Source organism: Triplophysa dalaica, chromosome 24 (genome assembly GCF_015846415.1).
Source record: "Triplophysa dalaica isolate WHDGS20190420 chromosome 24, ASM1584641v1, whole genome shotgun sequence".
NCBI lineage: Eukaryota > Metazoa > Chordata > Actinopteri > Cypriniformes > Nemacheilidae > Triplophysa > Triplophysa dalaica.
The window spans coordinates 9,517,472-9,537,268 of NC_079565.1; the positions used below are offsets into that span (position 1 = coordinate 9,517,472).

Sequence of the window (19,797 nt, forward strand, 5' to 3'; positions counted from 1 at the left end):
CTGCTATAAATATATCACTATGTAATTATTTATTGCCACATCACAGTTAAAAAATAAAAGAGAGACTTTCTGCTAGTAAACAAATGGTTTCAATATACTGTCATAAAGAACAATGTTACAATACAAAAATTCTTAATTGTGGCGAAACAGGTCACAATGTCTTTGGTAAAACATGTTTTTATTACTTCCTCAGTAAGTCGCTTTGGATAAAAGTGTCTGCTAAATGAATGTAAATGTACTTTATTTTGACATTTTATTACGGTTTCATCGGACACACGAGCCTTGCCCAAAGTTACCTTCTGTTGTGACCTTCCTTATCAGCCTGGCTAATGGCTAATAAAATTGCTACTAATATTTTAATCAATTTATTTTAGTATTAATTAATATTATTATTTTATTGTAATATAATTGTAATAAATAAACAATTTGTTGAAAGGTTTGTGTAATTTTGTCGCATTTATGTTTAGCCAAGTAACAGTTCTTCTTCTGGTAACTTAAAATAACACTAGCTAGACATACTTTTAACTTTCTAGCTACTGTCATTGTCTGGTTATTTCTTTAGCTTGTTATCGGTACGAATCTACAAGGACTCTATTCTTTGTGAATGTGTACTGGAAGTTACGCTTGGGCCACAAAAGCGTGATTGGCAGTAACGTTTATTTATATTGTTGCTTTAAAACCGTCTATATTTACCTGATTTGTTTTTATTTTTAGGGTGCAATATAAGCCAAACATGTCTGTGATATTTTGTGAGATTTAACCAAAACCATTGCAACATGATTGTAATTTCTTTCTAATAACTAATATGAGAGATCTGTACTATGCAAACAAGCCATGAGCCATCTTGAAGTGATACAAGATCTTCAAAATCTATAAATAAACGGATTAACTTTGTACTGATTGTTCACTTTGTGCAGTACTTTATGTTCTTATTATATTGTACATGGTGTAACAGCCAAGCTAAGCACTCCATGAGAAGCCCCTGTGTAAACAGCATCAACTCGTTGGCGTAAAATCCATTCATGTGATGTTTTGACCGTCAGGGTATTTTTGACACGTAACTTGGTAAAGAATGTCCAAATTAGATCAAAACCACTGGCAGTGTAAACTTTGGTCAACAAACAGACGTGCACCAAGTTCCACTAAGTGGATATGACTCAGATAGTGACCACTGTTCTGACCTATAGCGCGCTGTGGGTGTTATCAATGTTGACGAATCCCGCCCAGAAAGGAGCGTCACCTCAGCTGTTTTAAGCAGCCCATTCATATTTGTGACACGCCATCTTCTAAGACATAAATCAAAAGTCATCACCTAGTCATCACTTCATTATCTATACACTACACCATTCCCTATCGAAATCCCTATAGAATTTTAAAGAACAACAACATAGCTTTATAAATTGGCCCTTATAAGTTAATCTATCTGGGTGGCGTCTTTGGCTTAGTTTAGAGCCCACAATGTTTTTTTTTATGCTTGACTGTCAGACGGCACAAGAGCTGGAGAGTAATGGAAGAGACGTTCGCTTCAATTATGATTTTCAATTGTGCAATGCCCAAAAGAGAAACAGAAATGGGTGGGTTTTCTTCTCACATGGGATCACGTTTTCTGGGGAGGGGTGCTATGAGTCATTGAGTCCGGGCTGTGATTCTGGACTCCGACCAGAGATTCCAACCCCTAGAGAGAGAGATGCCGTGATTGTGTGCCCTTATTTGCTCTCTCACCGTCACAACCGCCGGCATGAGCGTGTAAATGCCACTGGATGCAGACCACCTGGTATCTGAGCGAAGCAGCATGGGCAGAAAAATGTGACATGCTCTCCTGTTCTGGAATATAACGGCACACTTCACCTGCTGTGGGGCTTTTAGAGACGGTGCGACATTCTTAACACTGCAAGTGAACTACTTTGGAATGCTTTCCTGCCACCCCTCCCCTTCCCTCACCATGGAAACTAAGGCTGTGTAAAAACAGCGCGAGCGTAAAAGATGTCACGTGCGCAACCCCACGCAAAACAGAACACCGTGGCCTATCACGTTCAGCCTGCTTCATTCATTCAGTTAAGTACACTTACGACCAGCTGTGCACATTGCAGCGTGTCCAGGCCAGGTGAGGATAAAACCAGCAATGGGCTCTTGAGTATCCAGTGAAAGTGGACCGCAGAGATGTGCAGACTGAAATGCTCCTATGGCACATGTTTCACCGGCTCATGGTGCCTGCAAATGTTTTCACATATGTCTGTTGGGAAGTGATAAAATTGTGCCTTCTAGCAAAATTTAAAGTGGAGTTAAATGCCTATTTGTAATAAATCAGTCACATTTCACAGCATTTCAAACGTATTATGAAGAAATTGCAATTTATTTTTACTTTATTACTTTATATTGTTATCTTATTTCATTGTGATTGTTTTTGCATTGCAATAATAAAATAAACAGTGAAACAGTATATATGAAGAGTTTATATCCAAAAAGAGATAACTAGATCATTACGATCATGTTTTCTTATTGTGCATTTCAATTAAAATCAATCAAACTGCAGTTGGTTTGTTTTGTTTTAAGCCACAATAAAAATCATGATTACATAGTATAAAATGCATATGAAGAGTTTTTTATTGTTTAAATATAATTATAATGTATATTATGTATCATTAGGTATGATTATTATATATATTTAGGCATTTAGTATTTTAAACTGTTAAGATACAGATTTGTTGAGTTATACTCCGATCAAATGTCCGACTTTTACATATGAGAAAGAGGTACACCACGCACCAAATCTATCGCGCTAATGCCATTTCAACAACGAGGTAACATTATAAAACATAGTAAATGTGAAGACGCACGCACGCACGCACGCACGGAGAGAGAGAGAGAGAGTTGACATTCTGTCCGCCTGTTGGAATGAAACCGATCCGCGTGTCCACGTGTTTTGGCAATTTGCATTTCATTTCAATATGTAAGCTCGTCTCCCCTATCAGCCGAAGCTGGCTTCAAACGCAAACTCTATTTGTCAGATTCGGGTCTGGACGCACAAATCGGAAAGCCCGGCGTTTTTGTACCCGCCCTCTCAGACACGTTGCCTTGGGAGAAGTAACACGGGGCCACACAACTGCAGGTCTACATCACTGAAACCACGTACAGCTCTTAACAGAGGCTCGATCTGGCGCTCCAGTTGTCTTTGGATATACTGCTGAAACAAAGGAAACTGAGACCATTCGTCCCATCCGGCTTGAGGTAAGACAAGCGCTTTAAATAACAGCGTTTCTGAAACGTGTGTTTTCTGGCAAAAATCTCGCGCGTGTCTACGTATTTAAGTTTGTGTGAGGCTTTATGTATTTGTAACGTTATGTCAAATGTAGTGTTTGTGTGTGTAGTGAACATGCCCCTGGATGAACAAAAGGCATCGATCCGTTTGGTAAAATGTGTAAATTGTAATAAACTACGTAATCAATTAGTTTAAAGCTCGTGTTTTAATGCACATTGCTTGACACACGAAGAAAATAAATTAATTCGATTATAGATTTTGCTCACTTTACTCCTAAAATACATGATGTTTTTTTTTCGTTCGGGTCCGTTTCACGCGACACTGTATATTTAACTTAAACGTATAAATGTTTTCAAATAAGCAAAAATGACTTTTTTGTTAAAAAGCGTGTTAAGGTGTTAGTCATCAACAGGGCCCCACCCTCGGTCATCACACAGGTACATCAACGATCTCCACGGCATTTGTTTTCTTTATATTATATTTAACGTTAATATAACGTTAAGTGTTGCCCATGGCAACTGCTGTTACAATAATAAGTCTCGCTTACATGACTTCCCACAACTGACGTTTAAATTGTAGCGCTGAACGTCGCTATTAAATAACTGTCACGTGCCCTTTTGTCTACGTTTACGTAAATCAAAATGCAGCGAAAATACACGTTTGCGTGATTTTCTTTATTAAGAATCCCTGTTGACTGGAAACTAATAAAGGGCCTTTTCATCCCCGTCCTCGGCTGGCGACAAAACTTGTACAAGTATGCGATGTAGGCAGTTTTTCGATATGAAAGAGGAGTTTGTTCGCCACAAGCGCCGTTTACTCGATCAGCTGTCGTACTACACGCACGTTTATTGTAACTCCTCAGCGTTAAAAAGGCGATTACATGCGTTGGTAAAAGCTGATCTTTGCGACCGCGATAGAGCCAATTAGTCGCGTGCTTGCCGTAGATCGGTTACGTAATGTCTTTTTATTGGCAGCGCGAAACTCTTTGGCTCAGCAGTCCGTTTGTTTGCAATGAGACCGACCAGCTGATGGATGGATTAAACGCCCAAATGTTGTGAATGTGCACGGTCAGTCTAAAATGAAAATCCATTTGCAATATTGACTGCATGTAGTGTTGTATAAACACAAACGTTCACGTAATATTTAAATCGTATAGTTTCAGTTGGGTATACAAAGTAATTGTTGGCGTTTTACCTTTAAGAGGTTAAAAATAGTGTCTGCAAAACAATATCGATGTATTTTGGTAGAAACTGAGATCTGACTAAAAGTAAATATTAATCTGTTAAAAGTAAAATGTTAATTTGACCCCTGTAGATGCTGTAGTCTGGGTAGTTCAAAACAATAGATATGTAAGTATTGTAACTTGGTGTACATCCATTTATTTATGATCATGTCAATCTGTAAGACAAAAAGAAGAGCACACCTATGGAAAGCACAATGTATTTGACATGACTCATGGCTTGCTTCTTTAGACATAATGTTTAAAAGGCTCTTAAATGTTGCTTTTGTATAGTCCTTAGGGTTTATGGATGATACACGGACAAAATGCAGGGTAGTATAGTAGTGTAAAATGTGTCGTTTTGGTCAATTTTTCTTAAAACACCCTCATAATATTGTGCTTATAGATTTAATTCAGTTCCAGAGTGATTTTATAATAATCCATAAAATGCAGCAATTTATTAAGTGGTTTCAGATGGATTAAGACCATTCGAATTGCTCATTTCTTGGACCATTATTTGTCTCCCATGGTGGTCACCATGGTTGCAGTGTTCTGGTCTCATTGAATAAACAAACAGGGCTTTGAATGTGTGCTTTTTTTGTGTCACCTGCTCCATCACAGCCTGCTTGTTCAGTACAGATTCATTTGCAAGTCTTTTTCAATGAGATGTAATCAGGACAAACCGTTTTCGTATCGCATCGGGAACATATGTTCTAAAGGCCCTACAGCTATAAATACCATAAAAAGATACTGACCCATAACAAAAGATATTTCATAAAAGCTTATTTCTAAAACATTCAGATGCTTCGAGATCATAGAAGCAATTTGGTAATTGACGGAAGTAGAAATAAATGTGTGTAGCCTACACTAAATGTCGTTTATTTATGACCTAGGCTTTTTAAAGACGTAGAACTGTGAAGTTCCCGGTAATGTTTGTTAAACAGCAGTCAGTCATTTTTTAATAGTCGCTGTTTAAACGAAGTCTGCCATTGAGGCTCAGGTGGTGTGACTGGAAAGCTGGCTGGTCTGAAATGACGTGAATTCAGCATCCGGCTTGATTTTTTTAAGGGCACATGCTTAGGCCTAGTCCACAAGTACAGAGGTATTTTTATAAACTTGAGTTTTTCCTTCTTCGTTTATAAAAAAATAACCCTCATCCACACGAAAATGCTAAAAACATGCCAAACCAACAGGTGGCGATACAATCCTAACCATAAGCCGTGTTGGCCAATCAGAAGCCTAGATTCTGACGTCAAACAAGAGAGATGATGGCACCCATTGCAACGTCATGTCTACACAACAACACTGAAACCAAAGTTTAAAAAAATCTTCACCCTGGTGGAAGTTTGAAAAAAAAGTTGGGTGTCCGTGACCGAGTACTGGGTTTGCGTGGACGAATGGCTAAACCGCTTAGAAAAAGCTGTGGTTTTGAAAATTAGGTTGGCCTCAGGTTGGCATGTCTGACCAGTTGTATCCACTTGACTATTAATCTCTCCGCTAGGTCCAAATTCTTTCAACACTTTGTAATTGTTTTTTTTGTTATGTTCCAGTGAAAGATATTATTTTTCCCTCTAATCAAATTTCCCTCCAGATCATGTAATAGTCAGTATTTAGTCATGTTTTTTATTATATTACCCAAAAAAGATGAATATTTAAATGCTCCACCCTTTCCCCCCCACAGGTCAGTGATGGTCCGTGCTGGTTAGACTCTGCTTCCGAAGATGTCAGCTTCAGATTCTGACTATTCCATTGACTGGCTGGCCAGTGATGATGAAGAGAATGATAGCGAGTTAGAGCCAGACTGTACGAAAACACAGGGGAAAACGACACTGCGCAGAACCCCCTCTTCGGAGGTTATCCAGGTGACCCAGACATGCCAGTCGCGAAATGGAGATAAAGGGGAGGTGAACGACAAAGAAAACATGAGCTCCCCTGGAAGTTCTCCTTCGAGGTGCGACAGTTCCGAGTATGGCATCGATGGGGGGCTTTCTCACGTGGGACGAGGGGATCGGTCCAATTACAGCCAGTGCCCCGAGAGCCCTAAAGGCAAAACGCTTAAAAGGATGTGGAGCTCTGTGGTGCTGGAGCAAAGGGAGAGGCAGCTCACACCTGAACAAATGGAGAAAGACAGACTGTTCGCGTACAAGGTGAGACATGCTACATTTGGTGCTCTGATAAATGTAACTTGCAGGAATCCCTGTGGAAGGGACACGGCGTTCTGAGAAGAACACTTATCGCCACAGTCTCTATCTCCACCTCAACAGACTGAATAAAACAAGCACTCAGCAGTACCACTTCCAGGAAGACCCCTCCTTCGTGTGTTCTTTGTAGGAGAAATGTGAATGAGTCACACAAGGTTATTGATTAAAAAAATGGGAGTTTTATAACATAGTAGAATTTTGTTAAAAACGCGTTCTGTTTTAACAAATGTGTGTGAAAGGTTAGATGAGTTATATACCGTTTTGTGTCAGCATGTCATCTTGTTAAAAAATGATGAGCTTAATGAGAGACTGTCCTAACTTGACTTGTTTGTGTATGGTATTTGGCAAAGTGTAATGTCGTCAAATGTTAAAGGAGAAATTGCTGAATAACGTTCTCTGTTTTGCAGTGCTTGGAGCTGCAGTGTTACATTCATCCTCTATCCTCAATCCTTAATGGCCTCCGGTCAGGCAGATACAGAGAACGTAAGTTAATTTTTACTAATCTTACAGTTAGCATACTACCTCATCTACTCACACCACATATACTTTGTTGCACTAATATTAGATTAAAATAAAGTTCCCAAGTGAACATTTGGACTAGAAGATTTTTGATCGAGGTGTGATATGAATGTACATTGTGACACCAAATTGACCACAGTTATTTCCTTTGTGTACATGCCACCTTGCTTAGTCATAATAAAACATTTATGGGTGAATGACACACGTCTGGAGCAATGCAAACCGCACAGCTCTTAAAATATCGAAATACCTGAAGGTTGTTAAAGGTAAACTCAAGGACGTGAGGTGGCTCCTTGATGAACTTTTAATCCATCAGAATCATCGCAAAACTTTCTCTAGCCAGACGGTAATGGAAACGTCATTTGCTGAACAATACGTTTGATTGGATAGTTTAGAGCCCCACATGCGGTAGAAGACAAGTAGTGCATCAGGTCCGCACTCAGTTTGGCATCGCTGTCAAAAGAAGCTCTCTGGGCGACCCCAAATTTCCTGGCCGCAGAGACAGCGAGTCTGTCCTCCCACAGGCTTCGCAGGAACCCATCTGCCTCACAGACGCAGAACAGCCTGCTTGAGACAATGAGCTGGGACTGTTTCTATAAAGAAATTGTTTAAGCATTGTGTGTCTTCTTTCGTAGGGCTTAGCACTTTCCAAGAGAGCGTGGCCATGGACCGCATCCAGAGGATAATGGGGGTCCTGCAGAATCCATGCATGGGGTGAGTGTCCTGCTGTTTCTCCTCGCCTTGCTCACCAACTGCTAGAGGGTGGGCTTTAATCCACACAGCACCCCATCACTGATCGATCTGATGGATTTTGCGTCCATTTACTCAATCTACCTGAATCATCCCTGGCATTGCGCTTGCTAGACTCATTCTGTTACAAGTAGTTGCGTCAAGTGCTGTGAGGGAATTTTGCTTTTGCGTGTATGTTTAATGTTACACATTAGCGGTAAAACGAGGTTAAGTTCTCCCACATTGCTTGCAAATGACTTGCATGCCCTCAGTTGTGTTTTAGTAAAGCTTTTGAGTGTCTTGGTTTAAGGGAGGGAGTAAAAAAAAAAGTGAAAACACGCAGCCTCACAGCAGGACGCTTGGTCCGAAACAATGGGGAACTGTTGGCCATGTGCAGACCTGTAGCCACAGATCTTAACATGTCTGGCCAAGAATAGAGTTCACAAATGTCTAAGCTTTCTTGAGGAGATAACCTGTTGTCCAATATGCATCCTTTGGTTAGATGGTGTAATGCGTGTGATGTCATTTCTGGGAGGAGTTAGAGATTCTGTTACATAAAATGACCTCATAATTTGTCGGATTGTTGTGCCATGTACTTTCATCTTAACAGTACCTGGCAAGCATCCCAGACAAATGTCCTCGTTGTGTCACTGTCACTGTATTGTGCTCTTTGAAAAAACCCAGTATTCACGTGTAAGTGCAGAGTCTAGAACATCTAGTCCATTGGTGTACTTTGGGTCACATCCAGCGGTGTTGCAACCTGTGCAGCGCAAAACCACAGCTGCCAGCTTGAAATGAGTATGCAGCCACTGAAAACATAGATAATGAGGTTGTGAGCCCTATTTCAGGCCATCTGATAAAGGCAGTGAGCCAAGACGGCGTTTGCTCATATTGAAGCTGACATGGGGGATTGCGGAGGCGTGGCTGCAGCCCCCCCGTTTCACTATCCACCCATTCCATCCCTCCACATCAAAAAGGCAAATAGTAACTTCAACAGTTGCAGCCATTTAAAATTAAAATGCTGAAAATGGGGCAACAGCAGATAGACTTTGGTCATGTGACTTGTACTAATCCTTGTTAGCCATCTGTCGGGGGCTGGTCGAGTCAATGGGCACCATGTGCTTGTGTGCATGTGTATCACTGCTTCTCAGCACAACTATTTTTTGTCCCTTCCCCGTGACGTGGACTTCAGTGCCCTGCTTCAGGCTTATGTGTCTATATTTAGAGGCAAGGGAAACGGTCACACTCCATGCCACGTGTGGGTTCAGACATGTGTGGATCAACACAAGAGCTGTTCTCATTTTGAGAGACACGTTTGTGTGTGCCGAGTTCATGTGGTTAGATTATCTTCACATTCGCTTAGGACGTTATGTAATTTACGGGAATATCGGATAGAACGGCAAGACTGGAATTAAGGGTGTAGTTCTTTTTGTATTTTTGTTAGCAGGTGAATTGCCCAACTTATAATTTGTCCTTCTTTTGCCATACAGAGAGCGATATGTCAACATCATCCTGAAAATGGAGGAGATGTTGAAAAACTGGTTTCCACACATAAAACCCCAACGAAACAACCAAGCCGATACCACAGAGCTGATGGAAGAGACAACCGTTTCTAAGAAACTCAAGGTATGGTCGATTTTTTTATTTTTTAAAGAGGTAAAGATGCTTGGAACGGCTGATCCAAAATACCAATTGTAATCGCAGTACTGGAAAAGAATAGAGCAGACAACATGTAATTAAAATCTGTTTTTACAGATTAGAGGTATTAAATGCACATTCCCTTGTTCGCTTAAAACAATGACACAAAAGAACAGGTAATTTTGGAAAGAACATTCACATACCGGTTGTGTACCTCTTCCGAGAAAATATACCACACTAATTGTTTCTACAAACCTGAGGGAACTTGATATGGGTTTTCCTATGGCACAACTTAAGGAGCTTGATTTAAGGTCATGTGTTTGATTTCCAGGTACCAGGATAAAACGTTCCAACAGACATCTATAATTCAATGATTGCCATAAGCACAAAACAAACGTTTTATAAAAAACTTCATTAAATACTACCAATAGACTTGCATATGTTACAAAAATGTCAGTAGAGTTGTTTAAAAGCAAATGAAACAAAAAGTAACTTTCTGTCTTTCAATACTTTACAGTTGTTGCCATCTGCATCCCCCCTGCTTACCGGCAACCCCGCAACCACAAGTGCCCCTTCCATGGGTAACAAGACATTGAGAGTCAGCGACCTGACCCCACCCGGCCCCTACTCTGCAATCAACCTAAAATGGCTCCACACATCACCCATCTGCTCTGCGACAGGCGAACAAGCTCAGGGGACAGTCCGGAACTATTTAACAGCCCACAGGGAGAAGAACGCGACGCAAGACAACTCTGTGTCCTCCAGCACGGACCGGATGTGCACCAAGACAGACTCTACTCCCAACAGACCACCACCGGGCAAGATTAACGCCCCTTGCCTTGAGAGACTTCTTAAATCCACAGAGAGCATCATAACCCAGAAAGGCTCAGCGGGTACGGGAGGCGGCGGCTGGTCCTAGTCCCACGAAAGGGCTCTGGGAAGAGCCTTGGAAGTGCGTGAGTGCCACCAACTGGCCTGGAGTCACCTGTCTCCAGCACTCCGTTCTAGCCTTGGGGAGAGGCACAGACCACAGCAAAGGGAGTTCAGAACTTCAGAGCGACATGTTCAGTTTTGTTGTCGGAGTGCGATCTTTGTGCGTGTGTCAGCAACTGATGTGTTCGCATCTGCATATGTTCCGTTCTGTTGGACAGCAGAGTCGTAGCTTTGTTTGTGAGATGGGAGGGGCTGGGAAGGTTCTATGATCTTGTACTTTAGAGATGGTTTCCTTTGGAGACAAACCTAAAGGATAAACCTCCTGGATCCAACGAGGCAGTGTTTCATCTGTGAAAAGCATATCACTTGACAAAACAAAGCAGCCTTTTTTATAGGAAGGGAAAAGAGGGAGGAATTTATTCTGGGAACACTTCAGATATTCCACATGTTAATGATCTTTATTGTAGGTGTGGTTGAATGTGAATTTTCTTTAGTTTCCTCTTTGAATCCACTCCAGAGAGTTGATTGATGTGACTGTTACTTCATAGGTTTAGACATCTAGCTACGTTTTGGTACAACGGTTCTACCTCAATCTGACACGGCGTCTCCAGAAGTGTACAGAGATTGTAAGAACAGATGTACGCTTGCGTTGACTCAGAGCGAGGAAGCCTCAAAAAGTGCATCAACGCAGTGAGCCAAACTTTCCCGTCGCGACGGGATGTAAGCCGTTCGGTTCAGACTACAACAGGAGGCTCCTTTCACAGGAAGTGCTCCAGAGGTTTGACTGGTGCCATTGTAAAGAATGTGAACTGAACTGTTTTTCTTTTTAAAGCCTCCCAGTTCAAGGGCATACAGTGCCTGACAATTCGATGTCAATCTGTGCCTCTTCGCTGGTTTTGAAGGGAAAGTGAGACCAACCAGAATATCTGACGCCTTTGAAGGATGTACAAAGAAAATCAGGAACCTTCAAAACTCCTGCCATTCTTTTTTTTGCTATCAAATAAATTATTGAAACTCTTGCCAACTACTTCCTGTGGTCATGTGAGACGATGATGTTTTGGTTTGCCACATAGCTGGACAACATCTAAGAGGGAAAAGGTATTAGCTGTGTACATATTTGGAAAAGAAGTTGTTAAATTACCCCTGCAAAGTGGCCTTTATAGTGTAATATTTTATACTTTCAGAAATAAATGTGGTTATATTTGTTTGCCGTATTCCGCCTTTGTGTTTTTTTGTTACACAAGTATTGGTAGACCGGTTTCATGTTTTCAATGATCGGTGCTTATGTCTAGTGAACAGGATATGCGGATATATAAAGTGTCATAAATGTAAAAAACAAATCTGATTGATTTGCACATGAGATGCGCACACACAAATGCATTTCCACACATCAGTAAACCCAATAACAGCATTTGCTTGATAACCAAATGAAACGGGTCCAATACAAATATTTTACAAGGATCCTCTTCAGCCATAAAAAGAATATCACACAATCTCTAATTTGGCGGCCTGTGTGCGTGTATTGTTTTTACTACTTTGATATTCTACAGGAGACAGCCGATCATTGGCCTCTTTGTTTCCTGTCCTCATTGGCATTCTAAAAAGAAGACGTCTATTCAAATATCAAAGCAACCAATGCCTTCTAGGCACTCAGAAAAACAAGCTCTCTAAAACCAGGCCAGATCTGAAATATAGCCTTGTTTTAATCACATCTTGACCTTAAAAATGGAGTCTATTAACTGTCAGAGAAATTTGAATGTTACAGGAATGGTTTTGGATGAATAACCGCTCAATGGTTTCTGGGAAGGGTAAGGGTGAAGGAATGGAGAAATGCGGAAAAGAACCCACATCCTCGGGAGAATAGAAAATCAAATATTTTTCTGGACTGTGAGTAATTCAAATGTCCCTCCTGTGATCCGCCTTTCTTTCATTTCCCTGCTGTGCACAAAATGAAAGTGAGCACGGCAATCTTGTTTCTCATTGCCGTGACTCGTTCTCATAAGAAGAGGTGATTTTCAGAGCAGATTGACAAATTGCACTTCTTGTTTACGTCAAGAAAAACGAGAGCTATCCATCTACCCATGATCGTAAAATTCTAAAAGCCTCTTCGCACCAAGAACGATAACTATAACTGCACACTGAAGTTTCACATTTAAATGCGCTTGTCCTACTTTTCTCTTAAATTAAAAACAGTTTCTAGAATGTTATCTTCATATTTTTGTCATTGGCGTGAATGAGCCTTAAAGGGCCAGTTCACCCGAAAATAAAATTTCTGCCATCATTTATCCTCAAGTTGGTGCAAATCTGTATACATTTATTTGTTGTGATGAACACAGAGAAAGATATTTGGAAGAATGCTTGTACCCAAACAGTCCTTGGCCACAACTGACTACCATAGTAGGAAAAATGACAATGGTAGTCAAAAGTGCCCCAGAACTGTTTGCTTTCCTACATTGTTCTGTTTGTTCCCACAAATGAAGAAAGACATTTACTAAGACATTCCTACTATGGTAGTCAATGGTGTCCAATAACTGTTTGGTTACAAGCTTCTTCTAAATATATTTCTCTAACAAATAAATGTATACAGATTTTGAACAACCTGAGAGACAAAATGTAAACGAAAAAACTGTTTGGTTACCTGTACCTCTAAATGTGAAAAAGGGATCAAGGTGTCACAAAGCTCATGCAGCAAAACACTGAATATGTTTCTTATTCAAGGAATAGGAGCAGTCTAAATTCTTTTAAATAGACACATTATGTAAGTATGGTTTTATAACTGGAATTTGAAAGGTCAAGTGTGTAATGTCTGTGCAAGTAGAACAGAATAGCAAAAATGGCTTTTCAAACAGGTTTCTAGAACACTCTGCCATCTGTCATTGATTGGGTAAACAGATAGCCCCGCCCCCAAATTCACGCTTGATGATAGTTCAACCAATCTTGCCAGCTGAGACTCCGTTGCTAACACAAAGTGTATACTTTAAAACATTTTATTTTTATGGGATACTGTGATTTTTAAGAGATCAATGTCATCTAGGTCTCACTGGATATGACTGAAAGTGACTAAACATAAACCTAACTCAAGTGCTTGGATGTAATTCTCAGGAAATGACTATATAGTAACACTGAATCAAAACTGTAAAATGCTTCGTATGTTTGACGATAGTCATATCACACAATGATCACAAACTCAGATAGAAGGTGGCTTCGGTTTCTGTCAGATGAGGGATGTGGTCTTTTTTACCCTCAATTTATGAATTTCTTTTTCCATTTGCACGGGCACAAGCTTTTCTCACAAAAACAACTTCGAAAAATGGGGAAGTCCTGTAAAATGGGAGGAAGGGTGACATGCAGAAGTGAAAGTGCTCTTTATGTTTGAATCGGAAGTTTGCTTTAAATGAGCATATAGAAAACAATAGGTGTTTGACATCGAAGGTTGGCAGACTGTAAATTAACTCCTAACGTTTGACATTTGCCCTGTCACGGAAATGCCAATAAATTGATGAACTTCACCAAAGGTCACAGCAACTTTGAAGTCTGAAGGAACTACAGGATATGGGTAAACCAAGTGTGGTATTGACAAAAAAATCACACTTTGTATCATCAGACAAGAACACAATTTATTACACAACTATTTGGGTTTTGTGGGAATGTTTCATTTTGACAGAATACGAAGGTACATTTGACTGTCAATTGAGAAATATATTTTGGTTGCATGATATTTAGTTGTGACATTTACCAGTAACTACTGCCAAATCTAACCAGCCAAACCACAAGTCTCTTCAGAAGCGCATACAATCATACTTCTCATAATTCTCATACTAGCTTGTCCTCCTATTTCTGGTACAACAAATACACAGAAATTTGTACAAGTCTAAATTTTTTTCACATCTTAAAGCAACACTATAGAACTTTTGCTTACAGGTCCCCCATGTGTTTTGTGCTATTGTCTGTTACCAGTGTTGTTAATAATGTTGCTGTGTAAGCTTCCCCGTGGGCAGCGCAATAAACAAAAATGTATTACTAAGCCGATGGAACCGGCGAATGCAGAAATGCAGTTTGGAAACCATTTGGCCCTCTTCCTCAAGACTCTTCCTTTTCCTTTTAAGAGTTGTTCTACCACTGAAATAATTTTAGAGAAAATAATGTAAGGTTGAAAAACTACAAAGTGTTGCTTTAAATCATTATTTGATAGACTTCCAAGAGTTAACATTGTTCCACAACCTGGTAATTTGTTTGAAATACAGTATACCACATACTACACAGTATGCTAGTGTTCTCTTCCTAAGGCTGTGTTCAGACTCGACTTCTTTTTCGAAGCTGCTACCGTGTGTTTAACATTATAATCCTATGGAGTATACCGTGTTTTGAAAAAAGTAAAAAAAAAAACGCCCTACTAAACGTTGTCAGTTTTATTTACTAAAAAAGCAGTTTTGTCAACTTTTTCTTGTCAAAAAGATGTTAAGTGTGTTCATGGCCTTAGACTTGCGTCTGTTTTTAGGTCATGATGCATTTGTGGCCTTGTAAGTTTCTATGCGTGGGTTTGTGCTCTTTCAACATTGATCTCCATTAGAGGTATGATGGGATTTCAGAACAGTTCTTTGGTTCCTGTTCTGCATTTTCAATACATTTCCTTGAAATTTTTTGTGGTAGTGCTTATTCAGAATATCCCCTCTTTGGTCTCCCTTTGAACCAGAAATGACATAGCTGGTGATCTCTCATGTGCTTACTGGTGAGAGAATTCATAAAGCATAACAATCAAATACACTTGTATTTGTTATTGGAGCTCGGGAATAGCCTTCCTGTGCATTTTAACAACAGTGCGGCTCATTGGCTTTGACCACTCATCCATTTCTGTAACTACGGTTTGTGTTTATATTTCAGAAACTACTTATTCGAATGAAGACATGGAAGTCATTATTTAACACTGACTTAGAGCCAAACGTAACATTAAAATCGATGCTCTGACTAGAGAAAGTCCTCATGAACTAAGGCAAAGACAAGAACATATAACTCGTTTAAGATTTCATGTTTGTGCCACAGGCTCAAAACTCACGTTTCAATTCACATCAAAAAACGATAATGAAAAGGATGCAGATCACTCCGACGATGAAATGAATGCATTTTGTTTTAAAAATGTAATTTATTTCCCAATAAAACATGCTTAAAGGATATTTATGGAAAAGTTAAAAATGAAAGAAAAGACCCAGAGGAGTCGTTTTTCCGTTTAACTATCAGTCCTTACGTTATATTGCCCTCTTTGTCTGTGTGGTGAGAGGCATCGTGTCCATTGGGTTAGAAAATTGCTCAGTAACTTGTTAAGTAATTCAACAGGTAATTTATCCCCACCGCAGAGATAATGATCTCATTTGTCACAGAGGACCACTAAATAACTGAACCATCAGCTTCTGTTCTTGAATACTAAAAAAATAATCTATGGCTTTTGGAGTGAATACACCTTCAACACATAACAGCTCCCTATTCATGCTATAACCTGCTCGCTGGTACATTATGATGTTTCAAAGCCTTAATAAAAGAAATCAATCCTTTTTATTTTATTTGTTAGTCATTTAGAGATATGAACAGCAAGCAATAAAAATACTGTACATGCATACACAAGGGTACTTTTATATCCCTGCTTTCCTTCTAATACCCCATATATTTTGTGATTTTTATTTTTCGCCATAAATCATTATTATTATGCTTTTGTTCGTAACTAGGTTTTGCAAAATATCTAACAAATAAAAAGTATATAACACGGTATATAATCTTTTAAAAAGTGTTTTTTCCATTTACTGAAAAACAGTGAATTTGGACATCCAAGGTTTCGAAAGGGCAGCAAGGATATTTAAAAAATACAATTTAGCTAGTGGTGATGTCAATGTGTTTATAATGGGTTTTGAACCATACTGGGATCTACTGAAGGGCATAGACAATGGTAAGATTATTAAAGACGATCCATGAATGAAAATCTTGTTTTTGGAGAAAGACCAAAATTATTAAAAGGCCCATTCATTTGAAGTTTGGGAAATAATTATGCATTTACGTGATTCTTTTAAAAAATTTGTTCTTTGAAATTTGTTTTTAATTTTATTTTAGACTTAACTTGGTTAAAGGTGCTTTACTGCATCTAAATGTGTTCACAGTCACTTGAGACCAATTAACAAAACAGACAAGCAACAAAACATGCCCAGTGACTTTAGCACAGCGCGTGTCTGTTGTTCAAAGAACACGAGAACACAAAGCCATCTCCCAAAGATGCTTCATTGAGGACAGGAGGACTAGGGCAAGAGGCTGACAAACATTTCTTCCAATTTAGCTCTTTCCCTCTCATGGGAATATTCTGATCGTGGTTTGTAGTTGTGAGTCCGAAGGTTTGAGAAAAACAACTGTGTGTTCATGTGATTATTTCCCATCAGAACTAATTATCAAGAGGTGAACTATAGTCCCAGTGATAAACAAGTAATGAAAACATATGTTCCCTTTCTGTCGGTCTCTCGACGTTGTGTCGAGAACGACAGATGGGGTTCGCCCTTGAGAACCAATCAACTCTTACTACTATAGAAAAGGCCAATGAAATTGGGCGAATAAAATTTGCATGCCGGTCCCCGGATGTCCGGTATGAAAGGAAGCCGCATTCATTTACCTTTTGTTCTTCAGAGCCTTCGCTCATGACTACGAACAAAACAAATTCAACAAATTCTTCTTCTACATTGCTGGATCTACGACGTATAACAGCGGATCGTCCATACCTGCAGCGACCTTCCCCTGGGCGTCTCGGCGGTTCCGGAGGTGTTCGAGATTTTTTCTAAAAAGTCCTTTTCAGGACTGAGCATTGTCCAGTGCGGCATGTCCCACTTTTCTCTTGAGTGTGGCACCCTCATCGAGGAGGGGGATGGACACGATCGCTGCGTTAGGTGTTTGGGCAGTGTTCGTTGAGACATCATGCCGTCCTACGGGAACCAGCCACCATTTCGTCTGCTACCCGGGCAGTGACATCGGTGGCTATGGCCCCGAAGTCACCCTGTATTAGCAGCGATAGTGATGTGGGGACCTCTGCGAAGCAAACCCGCCAGCCAAGTGCTCACGGGCCGATCGCTCCCCGATTCACTCTTCTGAACGTTCCCCAACCAACTGTGGCATACCGTCCGGATCCCCAGGCACGCACTCGGAAACGATGCGTGACGTAGATGAGATGTCGCTCGCAGCATCGGAGGGAGACTGGCATCCGACTCTGACAAATCCAAGCTCCACCCCCAGCGGTCGAGTTCAGGAGGAAGCAGAAGTGATGTCATCCGTGCTAACCCGGGGATACGTGGTTCCTGAGGTCGGAGCGCGGTGCAAACCGCGCCCAACCCGGGTTTCATTTTTTTCCCGGAGGTGCATGAGGAGCTGTGTAAAACTTCTCCAGTCAAACCAGCTCCGGCTCCCTCACTACCCTCGATGGTGGGGCAGCCAAAGGCTACGTCGAGATCCCCTGGGTGTAACGTGCGGCTGCAGTGCACCTGTTCCGCAGACGGCTGCCACGTGGGAGAATCGGCCACGACTACCGTCCAAAGCGTGTAGGACTTCGGCATCACTGGTGTCGAAGGCTTGCGCTGCTGCGGGCCAGTCTGCCTCCTCTCTCTACGCCATGGCCATCCTGCAGGTCCGCCAGGCCAAGGCGTTGAGAGAGGTCCACGAGGGTAAGGCCGACCCGGGTATAATGCAGGATTTCCGTGCGACCAAGGTGGCGGCACGGGCACTGGGTCGGGCGATGTCCAGGGTAGTGGTCCAGGAGGGACACCCCCGGCTGTACCTTGTGCAGAAGAGTGAAAATTCGCTTTCTCGATGCACCCGTCTCACAGGGAAGGTTGTTGGTAACACCGTCGAGGACTACGCTCAGTAGTTTTTGACGGTGAAGAAGCAGACAGTGCATATTAGCGAGCGACATTTTACCGTGACTCGGCCCCTTCGACATCGGCTCCGGTTCCTGTGCCCCCACATGCGGCACCCCAGAAGCGGAGGTCGAAGGGTGAAACCTCCACCTCGTCAGCAACCTTCTCGCGATAAGAGACACTGAAGGGAAGACCCCAGGGAGGACAACACAGCCACGGCTCTGATCGGTCGGTACGGGACGGCTCCTGCCTCGTCACAAAAGCCGGACCCTTTTCAGGGCCTGGCGCCCACTTACTCACAGAGTTTTCCCGTTCTCCCAGGGTGTACTTGCAGCCAATCGCACACTCCACTGGACTATGCTCGGCAACCTGACCTCACGCCCTGGCGAGACGTAGGGTCGTACACACACGACAGCTGCCACCACTCTCAAACCGACAGTGCATGCAGCTGTCCCGATAGGCAGGCAAAAAGGACGAGCCAACCATCCCTCCGGGGACCCCCGCGACATATGGTTAGCTCCGCCAGTCAATGAACCACCCCCCGTGGGAATGATGAAGCAGACCGTCCCCTTGCTCCCCCTGTCACAGTCCCTGGGAGCTCGAGAGCTGCCCACACTGTCTCATTGGCTAATGATGGCGGTCTGTATTGGTTACTCGATCCAGTTCGCCAGAGACTCTCTTTCGGGGCAACCTATCTCCCTCAGTCAGAGGCAGGGACGTCTCCGTACTTCGGAGGTCACCACCCTTCTGGCAAAATAGGTATCGAGTTCGTCCCTCAAAACCAAGATGTTCAGTGGGTTACAGCCCGCACTTCAGCGTTCCCAAGACGGCGGGTCGCGCCCTATAGGTCTGCGTACCCTGAACAAAGCACCTTCACAAGCTGCCATTCAGAATGATCATGCAGAGGCGCATCCAGACATCTATCAGGTGTCAGGATTGGTTTCGTGGCAATCGACCTGTTCTCCGTTTCGGTCTGTCCCTGTCCCCACGGTCTTCACGAAGATCGTGGAAGCAGCCCTATCTCCCTGAGGGGAGGAAGGTGTGGGAACTAAATGATCTCGACTGGCTTATCTTGGCACACTCGCAAGATCTGTTGTGTACACAAAAGGACCAGGTGCTTCGGCACCTAGATCGGTGGGGATTACAGGTAAACCGAGAGAAGAGCAAGCTCTCCCCATTGCAGAGCATCCTCTCTCTTGGTATGGAACTAAACTCTGTTACCATGACGGCCCGACTGTCCTCAGCACGCGCCCAGTCGGTGTTGAACTGCCTGGAACACTTCAGGCAGCCAATCTTTGTCTGTCACTTTGTCCTTTTGTCTGTCAAAGTCCAATCTTTCTTATGTCACACACCAAATATTTTTTATATTTTGAGAAATGTCGCCGTGGTTTTGTCTCTACAATGGAAGTCAATGGGGGCCAATAT

General features: G+C 41.8%; 1 protein-coding gene across 1 annotated transcript; it reads left to right on the plus strand.

The window, feature by feature from the left end:
- Positions 1-3,071: 3,071 nt before the first annotated feature.
- On the plus strand, positions 3,072-11,712 carry LOC130414153 (uncharacterized). The gene is made up of 6 exons (XM_056739894.1): positions 3,072-3,228; positions 6,160-6,625; positions 7,087-7,162; positions 7,834-7,912; positions 9,418-9,553; positions 10,083-11,712. The coding sequence occupies exons 2-6, from the start codon at positions 6,200-6,202 to the stop codon at positions 10,482-10,484; spliced, it is 1,119 nt and encodes a 372-aa protein (XP_056595872.1). The 5' UTR covers positions 3,072-3,228; positions 6,160-6,199; the 3' UTR covers positions 10,485-11,712.
- Positions 11,713-19,797: the final 8,085 nt, after the last annotated feature.